Genomic DNA, 14,849 nt, shown 5'->3' with positions numbered 1-14,849 from the left:
ACTGAAAATCCAGTTACTGAGACATTGTTCCTTTTGCTTAGATGGTAATAAGATTGACTTAAGAAAGCACTGGCTTCTAAAGTTTTCTCAAAACTATATTACAAAAATGACTTAGACAACTGTGTTATGCCTGTGATAATCATTGTGAACTGGATGACCAATACGACGTAAAGAAAAAAACTAGGAAGCAATACATTGGATTTTGTTTGAGACGTCAAGACAATAAAAAAATAAAACACTAATTTGACTTATACAATCATATTGCCACTTTGAAACTACCATTTCAGAGTGGTAACAGGATGGGGAGAAAAAAAAACTAAGTCCAGAAATCATTTCATAAGATTCATTTTAAGAAAAGTCCTCTGTAAATGAGTTTTACCTTGTCTCAGAAAGATTCCTCTGTCAAGTGTCCGAAGTGCTCTACCTGTCATTGTCAAGGTGGCAGCTAACTGTCAGTGTGCCTATCACTGACGGCATCTAGATCACATTTAACTATACAAAATAAACTCATATAAGCTAACAGACCTAGAGAGGGGGTTCTCCTGGTCTAGAAGGGTGTTCCGCTCTCATTCAATAGGTCTCGGGTTCGAATCCGGATAGCAACAGAAAATTTTCTCCTTTCACATCCTTTCCTGCTCTCTAAAAATGTTCTGTTTAATGTGTCCCTGGCGCTCATATGACCTTAAGCAGTTGCAAGCGTCGTAAAACACACACAAAAAAATGATTTTTTTTAAAAAGACCTTGACACATTTCCCAAACAAATGACCACTCATGAGCCCATCCAAGCTTCACCCACCATCTTTGTCCACCTCTCCCAGAAGAGCGCCACCTGTGGCTTGGATCTGCTGCTGTGTGCGGGGGACACCATCAAACACTGGGGAAATGAACAGACGTTGAAAAATGAGAAGGAAAGAAGAGAGAGAGGGGGGGGGAGAGTGGGAGAGAGGGAGAGGGAGAGAGAGAGAGAGAGAGAGAGAGAGAGAGTGTGCATGTGTGTGTCAGAGTGCGCGTGTCAGTGTGTGTGTTCGTGGACAGAGATCCCATCTGTGAAAATATAAATTGAATCACTAGGGTAGGAGTCAATTGTCTCGAGAGCTGTGGTCTTCAGTTCTACTGGGTCCAATTCCTTTTTCACTGTCTCCTTTTTGAGGGAAGTTTTGATGTTAGCGTTCTTGATGTTGGTGTTTGGGGGGAGTTCTGGTCTTAAGGGTATCAGCATTTCTCTGTTACATTGAAGATGGAGTTTTCCTACTGTTTCAGTGGCTGTGTCGAATATTGATCTTCCATGAATTCGTTTCTTTCGTCGTCTCTGTTCAATTATTTTTCAGTTTGGGTGGTTTCTCTCTCGTCTTTTGTAGCACTCACTCATCTCCACAACTGCTGCCTCTCTCCGCAAGTCCAAGGGTTCCAGGTTTGTAAGGATTTCGCAAGCTGCAGTTGGAGTGGATCTCAAAACTCCAGAGATAAATCGTACAGCTTGGTTCTGGATTTTGTCAAGAGACCTCTGAGTTGGTTTGCTGCAGATTGTCTATAAGGTTAAGTTATATTCCATGGCAGAGGGTACATAACCAACATATAGCTGTCTGAGTGCATCCTTGTCCGCTCCCGATGAAGTGTTAGCCAGTCGTCTGAGAAGGTTAAGTCTTTTGTTGGCCTTTGTCTTCAGGTTCCAGATATGGTTTTTGCATGAAAACTGCCTGTCCAGCTTGACCCAAGGTAGGTCGAGTTTTCAACTTTTTCTAGTTTGTTTCCAGCAAGAAGTGAGATAGTGAGATTTTGCTTTGCGACTTTGCGACTTTTTGTAAAGACGGTGTAGATTGTCTTGGTACAATTCGCTTTTAGTTTCCACTTGCAGCAGTAGTTGTTGAATCTATCTAGGTTCTCATTTATAAGTCATGCACTGATCCCAGCTTGTTCACTTGAATTCCAGGTGGCTAGATCGTTGGCATATAGGGCCTTCTCTGATTTCAGTATCTCAGGCAGGTCTTTGATGAAAACAAGGAAGAGTGTGCAGCTCAGAAAGGAACCCTGGGGTACGCCCTCCAGTACAGCTTTGGATGACACACCATTGTTCACCTTGGTCTGTATAGTCCAGTCTGTAAGGAAGGTCTTCACTCATCTGTAGAGTTTCCTGCCGATTCCTGTTTGTGTCATCTTCCACAGGAGGCCTTTTCTCCATACCCTGTCATAGGCTTGCTGGAGATCAACGAATACTGCAACTGTGTGCTTCTTTTCCTGGAAGCCATCAAGGACTTTCTGACTGAGCCTGAAGAGCTGGTCACCTGTCTGCCAGCCTGCACGAAATCCTGCTTGGTTGCTGTCTAAGGCACCAGTTGTTTCCAACCACCAGTATAGGCAGTGGTTGACCATCCTCTCTGCTAGTTTCCCGATGCATGACGTGAGTGAAATGGGTCAACAGCTTTTCATTTCTTCAGCAGGTTTTCCTGTCTTGAGAATGGGTGTGATGATGGTGGGGGTTTTTTAAAACTATTATTATCATTGTTATTCTCATTGTTGCAGCTACTATTATTATCCCTCTAAGGTGCTTTTTCTGTTCTTTTTTTTTTATATGTATGGCGGCCACATCAAGGCTTGCATACAATGTGAGAAATCTCTCAACACTTTTCTCAGACACAAACCATATTCAAACTTTTGTCTATCAAAAAAAGTATTGTATTATTGAGTTGATCCACAAATTCACCAGTTAATAAATTTGGTGAATGCTTTATCCAGCACAGAATTTAATCTTTCCAAACCATCAACTTGCTTAAATATAAAAAGAGGAAAAATGGTACAATAAAATACACAAGATAAATGCACATTATATCCCAATTTACCCTGCCCAGCTGCACATAACCTTACATGCTGCATTACCCTGAGGAATTACAGAAAGTTAAGCACCAACAGTTTAGCAAATTCTCTTACCTGAAATTCAAATTAACTATGGTACCCCCTAGATAAAACAGATATCCCAATTTTTTTTTCTACAATTCATAATACAAAACATGTTGAGGGAGAAAAATAAAATATGCTAACTTAGTAATCAAATTTGGAATGAACATAACTATTCTTTTCAGTGAAATTCCTTCTGAGACTCAAACTAATATTAAGTAAGCAAAGCAGAAAATCAACAAACCGTCAATGAAAAGATGATCCTGAATAATGGTAAGCAGAGGAGATAATCTCTTCTCTTGCAAGTGTCGCTTAAGGTGGGTGTAGGAGTCGCGAGACATACGTAGAATGAAAGCACTTGACCTGTGTACACATGCAAAACATGAAAAAAAAATACCTATATTAGTAATGATTATCAACCAAGGTTGACCAAATCGATTGAACCCTCTACAAAAATGTTTTTAGAACCCACTGCGTAAAGGAAGCACACTGTCACATGGATCATATTTTTAAAGAAGCTGAAATACTCATATTATCCTCAACAGATATCATCCGAATACATTTGACAGAAATTTTATGAAAAGATACTGTTAAACAAAATCTTATTTTTTACTTACTTTTTCAGCTACAGGCTTACAGAGTCAGCCCAATACACCACCATCCTTTCACTAGAAAGCAGCTCATGACTGTTGCAACAGTGAAAAGGTAGCAGACTGAACATACCTCTCAACCACCCACAAACAACCATCAAAATGGCAATCAACTAAAGACTAGGCTACAATTTTGAAACCACAAAGCAGGAAGAAAATACCACAAAAATAGACAAAAAAAAGAAGAGCTGTTCACCTAAAGACGTTAGGAAACAGAAACAATTTTTTTAGTCTTAGTAGAGGTTTTACGGCGCTCGCAACTGCATAAGGTCATATGAGCGCCAGAAGATCAGAGGTGTTACAAGAGAGTAACAAACATAAAAAAGAAGAAGGGGAGATAAGGACGATAGATGTTTGATAGAAAAGAAGGAGCAAACCACACCAGAGCACCCGCCAACCACCCACAAACAGAAACAATGAAACCAACAACAAACCCACACAACGAGAAAGGTCCCGTGAAACAAGAATGTGAGAAATGCATGGTGAAAATGCAAACATTCTTACCTAAAGCTGCTCAACATGGGGTTTTTATCCATGTGATCTCGCTTGCGGACGCTGGAGAGAATAGCCAGGTCAGGATGCCGATGCTCTTCCTGGTCCTGCCAGAACTTGCTGTAAAATTCCCATGCTAAGGAGCAAAAGATGAATGGAAGAAATGATTCCAAGTTCAAATTTATAGCTAACAAAAAATTCATCCACTTTGAGGTGAAGCACAGCATGAAAAGGAGAAAAAATATGTTCTGACCAAAAGGAAAAATAAACAAAACATAAGAACTTTATTCAACCATGAAAGAAAACTTAAATCACAATATCCTTTTCCATTTAGGCAGTGTAATGTCACATTTAATTTTTCCTCAATAAAACTTTTGCAACTTCTGAGTCTTCAAAGCATATCTTACAAGATATTTTAGGAGCAATATACAGTCACGTCCATAGGAAGGAGACAGACTGTATCATCATGCTCTCTTTTCAGTCATCTTATCTGCTTCTCACAGTGGCAAAAGGAAAGACCCAACAACTGGAAAATATTAGTGTACCAAAGTGAAGCCTTTTCTAAAATAAAAAGCTAATCAGTGTTAGGTAAGAATATTTGACAATGACTGAGCCTTCCACTGAGTATAATAATTCAATAATTCAGCTGACTACCAGCGCTAGAAATCTTAATTGATACACATTTAACTATGACATCGAACAAAGGACCTTACATTCTAAAATTCACTGTCTGTGGGTATAGATAGGTTTACGAAAATGAAGCAACACACACATGCGCACACAAGCACACAAACATACACACACACCCACACATTCCTCTAACAAAGAGACTGACCATTCCACTCATGTCCATTGTAGACCAGCTCCAAGTACATATGGACAAACACAGGATACAAAATAGTGGACAGCTCCACCTGAGGATAAATGGTAGAGGAGAGGATGTTGGTGGGATTGTCATTACTGTTGTTAAAGCTAACACGCCTCACTAGACAAGACATGTAATTTCAAAGGAGGAGCACTAGGTGCCACATCAGAATACTAGGCTAAGACCTCAGAATAATAGGCTATGAGGAAACATTCCAGGAAGGATAGACAAAATAAGTTGGGACCTCACATTCACTCAACACTCAAACTTCCAAATGACAGATAAGCTCACAACCCATTGGGCAACAGTAGCGAGCAAAGATCTTTCAACTTGATACATCTGAGTCAAAGACAAGCCCATCCTGAATAACAGTCAAAGAGAGCCGCAAAACAAACAAACAGAAGCAACTAAGGGATGTTTTTTTTTAAAGCAGCACCTGAGACACCCTCCAACCACCAAATGAACTACTGAACTGTGAAATCATTACAAGTTATCATAAATGTAAAGTACTTTTTTCCTTTTCAAGACAAAAAAAAGATAATTGATCAATAACACTTTATGCCACTTTGGAAACAACATACAATTGGAAGGTAAATTCCTATCAATCTGTAGTGCTGGCCTTCAAATTTCAAACATTGGGGTTTAATCATTTGCCCCAAGGTTGGTCCTACTTTCAAATTGAACATTCCAAGGTTAACTTTTTCTTGAAGGGTTTTTTGGGTCTAAGAGATACACTCCCATGCTTTCTGAGACAAGTCAGAGTTAAACATTTTTCTAAACCGCACACCAGCCAAGTATTTTTTGTTGTCCTGTTTTTCTGACAATTGTTAAAAATTCATGACAAGAAAAACATACACCTACCCTACACATGGTCTTGAATATCTTAAATAAAGAAAATCGAACAAATTTAACTCTGACAGATTTTCATATAAATATAATTCACATATGCTCAAATAAAATGTGTTTCGGGAACCAACAAATCCCATCTTTTTCAGGGAATATAAATTCAAGTTTATTTGTACAGAAACACTCACACTCATTTGACCATAAACAGTTGCGGGCAACGTAAAACTTTTACAGAACTAAATAGAAACACTGATCAGAGATTTCATCTCAAAATAAGATCTTTAGCCCATAAAGGTTACCTTGTGAACATCTAGACACGAGTCGATAAAGTTCTTCAAGTTCCGGTACAAGTCTTCGTACAAACTAGGATCATCATCGCTGCAAATAAGAAACAACAAAGACAATTGAAAATGATGGAGAAAGGTGGAGGTAGTTGCCAAGAAACTGGGCAAAATGAATGTGGACACATATCAAGAGAAAGATGTACTCTCTTTTCAAAGACAAGTCAAGAGTGAAACATTTTTTCTAAAACACACACAATGCTCTTTAGGGAGTTAAAAGGCAAGAAAAAGATTCTTCCTTCAAAGAGTACTTGAAATTACTGAGACATATTCCTACTTTTAAAAAAGCACTGAAGAACACACACATTCCTTACAACAAAGAGTATTGATGACTACCTAAACTTTTTCTATTTTACAAAGATTACGTGAAAATATAAAAGATTCCTTCCTACAATGAGACATCCAAAAACAACAAAGATTTCATTTGCATATAACTGCACACACTAGATGTCAGGTGGCACTTCTGAGATACTTCAAAAGCATCTGTCTAGCATCAAAGCGCTTTTCAGACCAAGAGAAAAAAAGAAGCTGGTTAGTTACCTCTTGTACACAGCAAGAGCCTGAGAAACTTCCGACTTTTTGTCTTCCTCTGTCTTGAGATCATCATCTGAGACTTTTGCTTCTTGTTTGAGCAAATCTTCAGTATCCTTGGAAAACATTAAAAGTATAAGAAAATTAAAAGTATTCCCACTTTTTAAGGAAAGTGTGGGCGATTGTGAAGAATCTGACCTTTCCTGCTGTGAAATTAGGATCTGTTTGAGTCCTCCACCAATTATGATGAGCATCTAGACCAAGGATTAGGTCAAGAGTGCACAAAATCCTTCTTAGTATCTTAGGCATGCCTATCAAGCACAACAATATCATTGGTTGTTTGAGCTTTAAAAAGAGTGTTTTTATTTACTCCCTTGAAACTAGCTTGTGCTACTCAAGGTCTTCTTATTGAAAGCCAATGTAGACATCAGCAAAGTAAAAATAAAGTCTGTTCACACTATGGCTATGCTGAGCAGAGGGTGACTTTCAGTAACTGTAAGCCTCGGTCTCTTTTACAGATTAAGAGGCATCGTAGAGTTGAAAACAGTCCATTTTGGACCAAAACATCAATTTTGAGATTTTGATCTCATATGAAAATTCAATCATTTTTCTATCCAACAATGTATGACAGAATGCTGAAATCGTCTTAATAATACCTAAAAATCCATTTGTAAACACCTACCCCATCTCTAAAAACAATAAAAATGTCACCTATTTTCTCTCACTCAATGTGACACTTATTCTCACCCGAGGGCAATGGCTTGCCGTATTCGAAACCCATCATGCTTGGCATATAATTATTCCTTGATTCTGACTGGGTTGTTTTTTTTACTGAAACTCATATTACTTAATATACTATTGTGTCCTAAGTCACCCACCTACAGAACAGATGACTGAGTACAGACTAAAGAAAACTTCACTACAGTAGTCTCTGCCTAAACGCACGCCATACAAAAGCCCGCTCCTCTCAAACGAATGCCTTCTCGTCACCTGACAGGTTTTTTTTACTATATAATTTAGACGTACAAACACACGGTCACTCCCTCTAAACGCACGCTCCGATCCACGAAACACGCCAACAGGTAAAGCTTGACAAGGGTAAATTTTCACTACAACCTGCACAGCTTGCATAAGACAAGCCTAGAAAACTGGATATTAGGTGAGACTGCCCCTCACGCCAAACAAAGAGAATGATGGACAGTATTTTCATACCCAACTTTCCACAGACACATGAGGTCTAGGACTGGTTGGTGAAAGTTGGGGCTGAAATGTGTTTTGACTGATCACTGGAAATGCATCTTTGAGAGGTTTCTGACTGGTGTTTGGGTGACTGCATGCATGTAATGTTTAGTTAGACCTAGACCTATGAAGCGTGTGAATGCTGTATAAAACACTAGATAGGCCTCTATAGGATTTCGAAGAACTTATAATTGTACTTATATAACATACACGTACTTGTTCAACAAATCACAAGAGAAAAGTTTCTCTGAATGTAGAGATCTATGATTCAGATGTCGTCTATGAAATTACAGTCAGGGGTGGTCTTCGGCTATCTGCTCCCGACATTTTATGGTGCATTATTATCGTTACATTGAGTCTGTCTTTGGGATCCCACCCCCCTCCCCCCCCCCCCTGGTCCAGAACATGCTCAGAATATCTTTTAAGCCCAGGTCCCAAACATAATCTGGATTTTGCATTTCACCCTGTGTATGTGTTTTCCCATAATTTGATGCTTTGCAATAGGCTTAGATTTGAGATTTTCTTGAAAAGCATTTGTTTGTGATGGTTTTGGTGGCCATATATATATAGAGAGAGAGAGAGAGAGATATATAGATATATATAGATATATATATACACTTGTGTTCGGCTTGGCACCCAAAAGTAATATATTTTGAGTTTGGCCCTTGCCTAAACTTTTACTTTATGAAGTGGTAATTCGGACTCGAGTCTGAATAACCTCCCATGGCTATTCAGACTCAAATTGAAAAGCATGGATGTAATACAGGGTGCCCATTGAGGGATCGGGTCTGGTCGGGGCGGTTTGCTAGCCAGGTTGGGGGAGCAAAGCGGCTATGGTGGAATAAGCCAATCGCGTCCAGCTGGCCGACTCAAAAACACATGCGTTTGTTTTCAGGGACGAGTGGGGCGATCACCCCCTATCCAACCCAATCCAAGACATCCAAAAATTATTTCCGGTATCCCCAATGGGCACCCCGAATAACACTATCAGTTGTACTGTCTCCTGATTTCATTAGAACATCATTTAAGGTATGCTGTTGGAAAAGCTTTTCCTTTAGACCACTGTTTCTTTGAATGACTGACTTTTGTTGCCTTTGGAAGGGTTTTAACTTTTTTCTTTTCTTAATTTCTGACTGGACTTCCAATTGATCAATGATTTTTTTTCTTTCTCATCAAATAAAGCGGGTTTAGACTACCTATTGATAGAGTGATCATCCTTTGTAGTTCTGAAACTTTGATTTTCAAATTTTTTTCACTGCTTTGAGCTCAGATTACCGTTTCCCTGTTGCCCTTTGTTGTGTAGTAGATCTATTTCAGATTTTGCAACTGTTGTTTACTTTTGACGTCACTAATACTTTTGTTAATTTGTGTCGAAAATTTTGGCCAGATTGTAAAAACCGAGGAAGGCCAAGGTCGAATAGCCTGTCCGCTCCACAGCCTATACACCCATTGATTGCCCCACGCGCATTGGAGTTTTGAGTCCGAATAGCCATGGGAGGCTATATTCAGACTCGAGTCCGAATGGCCGAGGCCTTTACTTTAACTAAAAGTGCAAAATGTAAAAGTAGCACAAAAAGTTCCTCAGGCAGTGTGGGAGTTGGAAATAGGAGTAATAATAAAAAATTTAGTAAAAATTTACGAGACCAGGCTTTTATGAAAAGACCTCCAAGTCTAAGCTCAGCACTAGAATCTAGATGGAACTTGTACTTCAGTCCAGACAGACTTACTTTAAAATAGCTTAGCCTGGCTGAAATTTACACTTTAGCCTTTACCTGTTAGGCCCTTGCTGCTTGCAGCAACTGCATAGCGTATGCCTGCTTGCTGCCTGGTGTGGTGCCAGTAGCGTACGGTACAGTCCACAACTTTCAAAGTATGAAAACCGTGAAGACGAGGGGGGGGGGGGGGGGGATTAACGGAGTGTCTACATACACGGTAACCGGGCACCTAGCCTCGGTGTCTACGTACACGGTAACCAGCAACCGGGCACGTAGTCTCAGTGTCACGTACACGGTAACCGGGCAACTCAGAACTCCAAGTTCAGTTTTTGTCATCCGGTGTTGCCTTCAACCGAACCCCACCCCTTCCCCGATTGTACCTTTAAGGGGAGACGTACACTCCAGGAAACATTTTCTAAACGAAAGACTTTTATTCACTTTCATGTAAGTGTGCAAGAAGTTCATAGGTAAATAGGATCATGTACTAAGGGTGGATTTGTTGATTTTTTCTGAAAAAATGGGCCTCTGTGGCGGCCATCTTGGATTTTCAAACCATGCTTCTTAGTGCAGAAGAATTTCATAGTACAGTAGTCTCCGCCTAAGATCCCGGTGATCTAGAACAAGGAAATGCGGGATCTTAGGCGAACCGGGACCTTAACCGACGAACCCAGGGAAGAATCTATGGTGACCCATGCTAAGGCTCACAATAGGTACAATGGTCTCCCTCCACTCTAAAATGAACTGACATGACCGCTTGGTGGGTTTATGACGTATGGCGGGCAGAGTGGTTAACCTTGGTGAACTATCACAGTGCATGGTGGGATGAGGCGTGCCATTTTCACTTTTTATCCTATCATGAGTCTCAAGATCTACGCATATCCAGTTGCCCCTCCCCCTTACCTGTCGAAAATTTATAGCTTTCCATCTCTGACCGAGTTTCCCCCCCCTCCCCCCCAACCGCTTTTGTCGTTACACACCAATACGTTGTGAACACATCAATTAAAATTCAGTCTGTCTCGCAAATTCCGGAGTAGAGACAACTTCTGCAATGGTCAGGGAAAAGTTCACAGTTCAATGTGATCCCGCCTGGAGCGAACTTGTAGGCCCTGCCCACCCAGCGAGTGATGTAAGTTTAGGGGGAAAGCTCAGGTGTGAGTGCGATGCGTGGGGAAAACAAACGTGTCCGTCAGTTCACACTCCGGTGTGATCCGGTCTGGGGGCAAACATTGTATCGCTTCATCGAGTTTTACAAAGTGTATGTGATCACATTCATGATAGTGGCTGATCTTTGACGCGACGGACAGTTTATTGACCTCAACTTTTCACTCTTGGTTGATCGGCTGTCCCGCCCGGGTTTTTATTCCGCAAATTATGATCTGAAATGCGGGATCTTAGCCCAATGTAGACCTTCAGAGTGAATCAGAGCGGGATCTTAGGGGTGACTTTTGTATAGAAAAAATTCTGTTTTCTTAAAACAGCGGGATCTTAAGCGAACCGGGATCGTAAGCGTTGGGATCTTAGGCAGAGACTACTGTAAATGTTGAATTGTCAGCCTGAATTTGGCACACAAGTACGAACAGATATGGATTAGGGATCCATGTGAGGATTTTCACCTATCTTCAAAACTAAAAAAGTAAGTCCAAAGTCAATGGACCCCCGAGAGTCAGTTGACGAAACATATTACAACAAATTTGAATATTTCCAGAAGTTACCAATATTTCCTAATTCCCTCACATAGATCCTCAGAATAGATCTTAAAGCACATGTATGCCAAATTTGAAACAGTTTTTGAAAACTCCTTGCACCAAGGAGGTCACATATTATATATATGTCAAAAAGTGGGGGGGGTTTGGGGGGAAACAGATTTTTTCAAGGATTTTTCGTGTAATTTGCACTTTTCAAACGCCCTTTTAGATCATTTAGGGTGTTTTTTCAACAGTTTTGTCACTGTGACCTAATAGAACAGATGTCAAAGGATGTCTTTCCGCAAAAAAAAAAAGTTGTATAGTTCGAACAATTTTATTGACATATGGTGATCGCCGACCCGGGTCTTCCCTTTAAAAAAACGAAGTGGCTATTTCTCCGAACGTTCGGAGAAATAGTGCCGATCTTTATTTCTCCGAACAGTTTCCGGCTTCCAGTCTCGTGGTTTTTTGCCTATATTTATTGCGAAAGTTCGGCGCCAACTTTCATTCGACTGCCTCTGGTCTGGGAAGGAACACCGCATGGCAAGCCCGCTTACAGACAACCTGTAACACCCACCACACACCCACCACCATCATGCACATGTACACACACAAACTTATATACACACTAACTAAACATGATCAGTGGGCAACTTTTGAACGTTTGACGAGCTGAGCTGTGGATGGAGAGACAGTGTGAGTGACAGAGCAGGTGAAAGGAAGAATGTACGAGTGTATCCACAGGCGACAGCAACTACAAGGCGACGACACCGACCCCCCTGGCCTGGTCCACAACTCACGAACGAAAGGAATGCGGCTAATGCAGTGTTTTGCTAATATTATTGTCCATGGTTCGCAGGGTGCAAGGGAATGAGTGAGATTTTCTTTGTGTGTGCCTGGAGGGAGGGGGTGGGGTGTGAAAGTCATGCGGACGGGGATGAGCCGCGGGAGAGAACACGGGAATTGAATGAATGAGTGAAACTGAAAGAGAGGAACGACTCATGAGCCCTGGAGTGAATGGATCCTGTGTTTCTATTTTTGTATACTTTGAACTGTTACTGAATAAAGGCTGAAATAAAGCCCGAAAAACAAACACACACACACACACTGTCCTCTCTCTCCACTTACTACCACACACAGACACACTCACACACGCACATGCATACACACATACATACACACACGCACACACACACACACACACAGGAGCAAATTTTTAGGTCTATATCTATTTCAATTTTCAAGAGCTAGATCTAAATTTCTAGATCTTCTAGTCTAGAGATTTTTAGATGAGTGTAAAAACGTGAAAATAAAGGTTTCACAACCGAATGAAGTCAAAATTAGAACAGCCCATAGACAACCACAAAAATTAACAAATAAGAGCGTGTGTCCACCTGTCTGAAGAAGATTGGCTGTTTTAACCCTAAATGTGCACAATCTTAAAACAAAGTAAAGTACAGGACATAACATGTAAATTACGGAATCACACACATTAAGGGGCCTGCCAGTGTCAGTAAATGTAATCGGTTTCGGTGGAACGTACGCTCTAACATAACACATTTAAATCTGTATATATACACATGTATATTATATTTAGAATCTAATGAAGGTAGGAACATCAAATTAAATGACGTTACACTATACAAAATCCTCCCCCCCCCCTTTTTTTCCCCAACAACACATCAGAACAATAACAAGAAAGAAAAAAATACACACTATAACAAAATAAAACACCACAAAGAGGGAAAAATAAAAGTAGCTGCATGTAACGTATTCAGCAAATCAAAGTGGTGAACGGGGACCAAAAAATGCCAAAAAATCCAAGCCACGATTGATTGGTCGCGGCCGCGACAAACGCGATACTAGTTCTACGTGTCGTTGTCAATAACCATCCGTAGATCTAGATCTAGACAGCACACGAGTGAACACAACACATTAAGTTTAAGAGCAGCACCCTTCATAGGCAACACATCATATCTGTAGCGAAAACTGTTTGGAACTGTAGCATTTCTTTATATAAATATTTACTGCGGACATTTTTTGGACCGAGTGAACCATATTGTATACGAACAATCTTTTGTAGGCCTTTACTATAATTATAGATCTAGAATCTATATAATATCCGAAATTGCGGGAAAGGATGTGATTTCAGAGTGTTCGGAGAAATAGTGCCCATCTTTATTTTCCCGAACGTTCGGAGAAATAGTGCCTAGCTTTATTTTCCCGAACGTTCGGAGAAATAGTGCCGGCATTAAAAAAATCAATAATCCACCCATTCCGGAGACCTATACTTCGCAGCGCAAGACTTTGAATGAACTTTGGTGACCCCAACCGGTACTCATTATGTGATGCAAACGAACAGGTTCACTGATTGGTCACGATGATATAAAAAAAGTATATATTAAAGTACGGCTAGCCTCTTCCTTTATGGTAAAATTCAGGGGGGCATGCCCTGCTGAACCCCCCCCCCAATCCCCCCCCCCCTTTCATATTTTTTTTAGGTCAGGAACCCAGCTACTCTTGACTTTAACGAACGAAACTACAAAATCGCCGAGATCTTGAATCTTGAACTTAGGACTAAGTTGTGACTTGAACTTGAGTCTTGAGAGTCCGAGTCTTGGTCTACAACAGTACTACAAACCAACTCATTTTCTACAACAGCAATACAAATCCAGTTTCACTAACTTTGAGATTATGTTTCTTTAAGAACTGTAAAACAGCAAGTAGTGTTTGCTTATCAGACTGCACACTGGTGTCTGCAGAATCTGTAGGTTCTTTTTTCTCAACGGCGGCCGCTGTTTTCGCAGCCATATTTTCGAGTCGACTTTCTGTTCCGCGAAATTTAAAATATGAAACTTCCGGTAGAAGTTTTGCCATAGATAACGAAAAGAATTTCACGCTTTTTTTTTGGGGGGGGGGGGTTATAATAATACAATAAAAGTAAAAGAAGGCTGGACCACTGTGTGTCAGGAGGTACTGGGGAAACGGAAAAGTGAGTGCAAGCCTTGGATATCTGCCTCCACTCTGAGGAAGATAGAAGACAGGGAAAAGAAAAAGGATCAGGTAAACAGGAGCAAGACAGAGCAGCCAAAGCAAAGGCCCAAGAAGAATACACCAAAGCAATGAAGGGTGTAAAAGTCAGCGTACGGAAAGACAAAAGAAAGTACGTTTGTATGTAGATGACCTAGCGTGCGAGGCAGAGGAAGCAGCAGGGGCAGGAAACATAAGAGGACTGTATGAAACCACCAACAAACTTGCAGGCAGATACAAGAACGCGGATGTGCCAGTGAAGGTAGAGGGAAAACTTCTCTCAGAATCAGATCCAGACGAACAGAAAGAACGCTGGAAGGAGCATTTCAAATAGCTACTGAACAGACCAAGGCCAGAAAAACAGTTTGACATTCCACCAGCAGAGATTGATCTGGAGGTGAGTGAAAAAAAGCCTAGTAGTATATAGAGGAGATCAAGGTGGCGATAAGACACCAGAAAGCAGGCAAGACAGCCGGGCCAGATGGAATTCTCCCAGAAGTTCTCAAGGCGGATATCGACCCTGCGGCAGGATTCTTCGTGGAATTATTGGCGAGATATGGGAC

General features: G+C 40.7%; 1 protein-coding gene across 2 annotated transcripts in view; it reads right to left on the bottom strand.

The window, feature by feature from the left end:
* The window catches only part of LOC101847206 (transcription initiation factor TFIID subunit 5), a 41,803-nt gene extending 27,699 nt beyond the window's left edge, over window positions 1-14,104 (bottom strand). The window contains exons 1-7 of one of the 2 annotated variants that reach the window (XM_035971466.1): window positions 13,942-14,104; window positions 6,627-6,733; window positions 6,045-6,123; window positions 4,870-4,948; window positions 4,047-4,170; window positions 3,137-3,255; window positions 797-874 (exon numbers count right to left, since the gene is read on the bottom strand). In XM_035971466.1, coding sequence (XP_035827359.1) covers window positions 797-874; window positions 3,137-3,255; window positions 4,047-4,170; window positions 4,870-4,948; window positions 6,045-6,123; window positions 6,627-6,733; window positions 13,942-14,067 — 712 coding nt within the window. In that variant the 5' untranslated portion in view covers window positions 14,068-14,104. The remainder of the gene's footprint in view (window positions 1-796; window positions 875-3,136; window positions 3,256-4,046; window positions 4,171-4,869; window positions 4,949-6,044; window positions 6,124-6,626; window positions 6,734-13,941) is intronic. The other variant, XM_005104889.3, reaches the window with a different exon arrangement.
* Between the last annotated feature and the right edge of the window lie 745 nt (window positions 14,105-14,849).

Source organism: Aplysia californica, unplaced genomic scaffold, assembly GCF_000002075.1.
Source record: "Aplysia californica isolate F4 #8 unplaced genomic scaffold, AplCal3.0 scaffold00440, whole genome shotgun sequence".
Lineage (NCBI taxonomy): Eukaryota > Metazoa > Mollusca > Gastropoda > Aplysiida > Aplysiidae > Aplysia > Aplysia californica.
The sequence above is the reverse complement of the archived record's forward strand: the minus strand, read 5'-3'. Positions and strand labels throughout refer to the sequence as shown.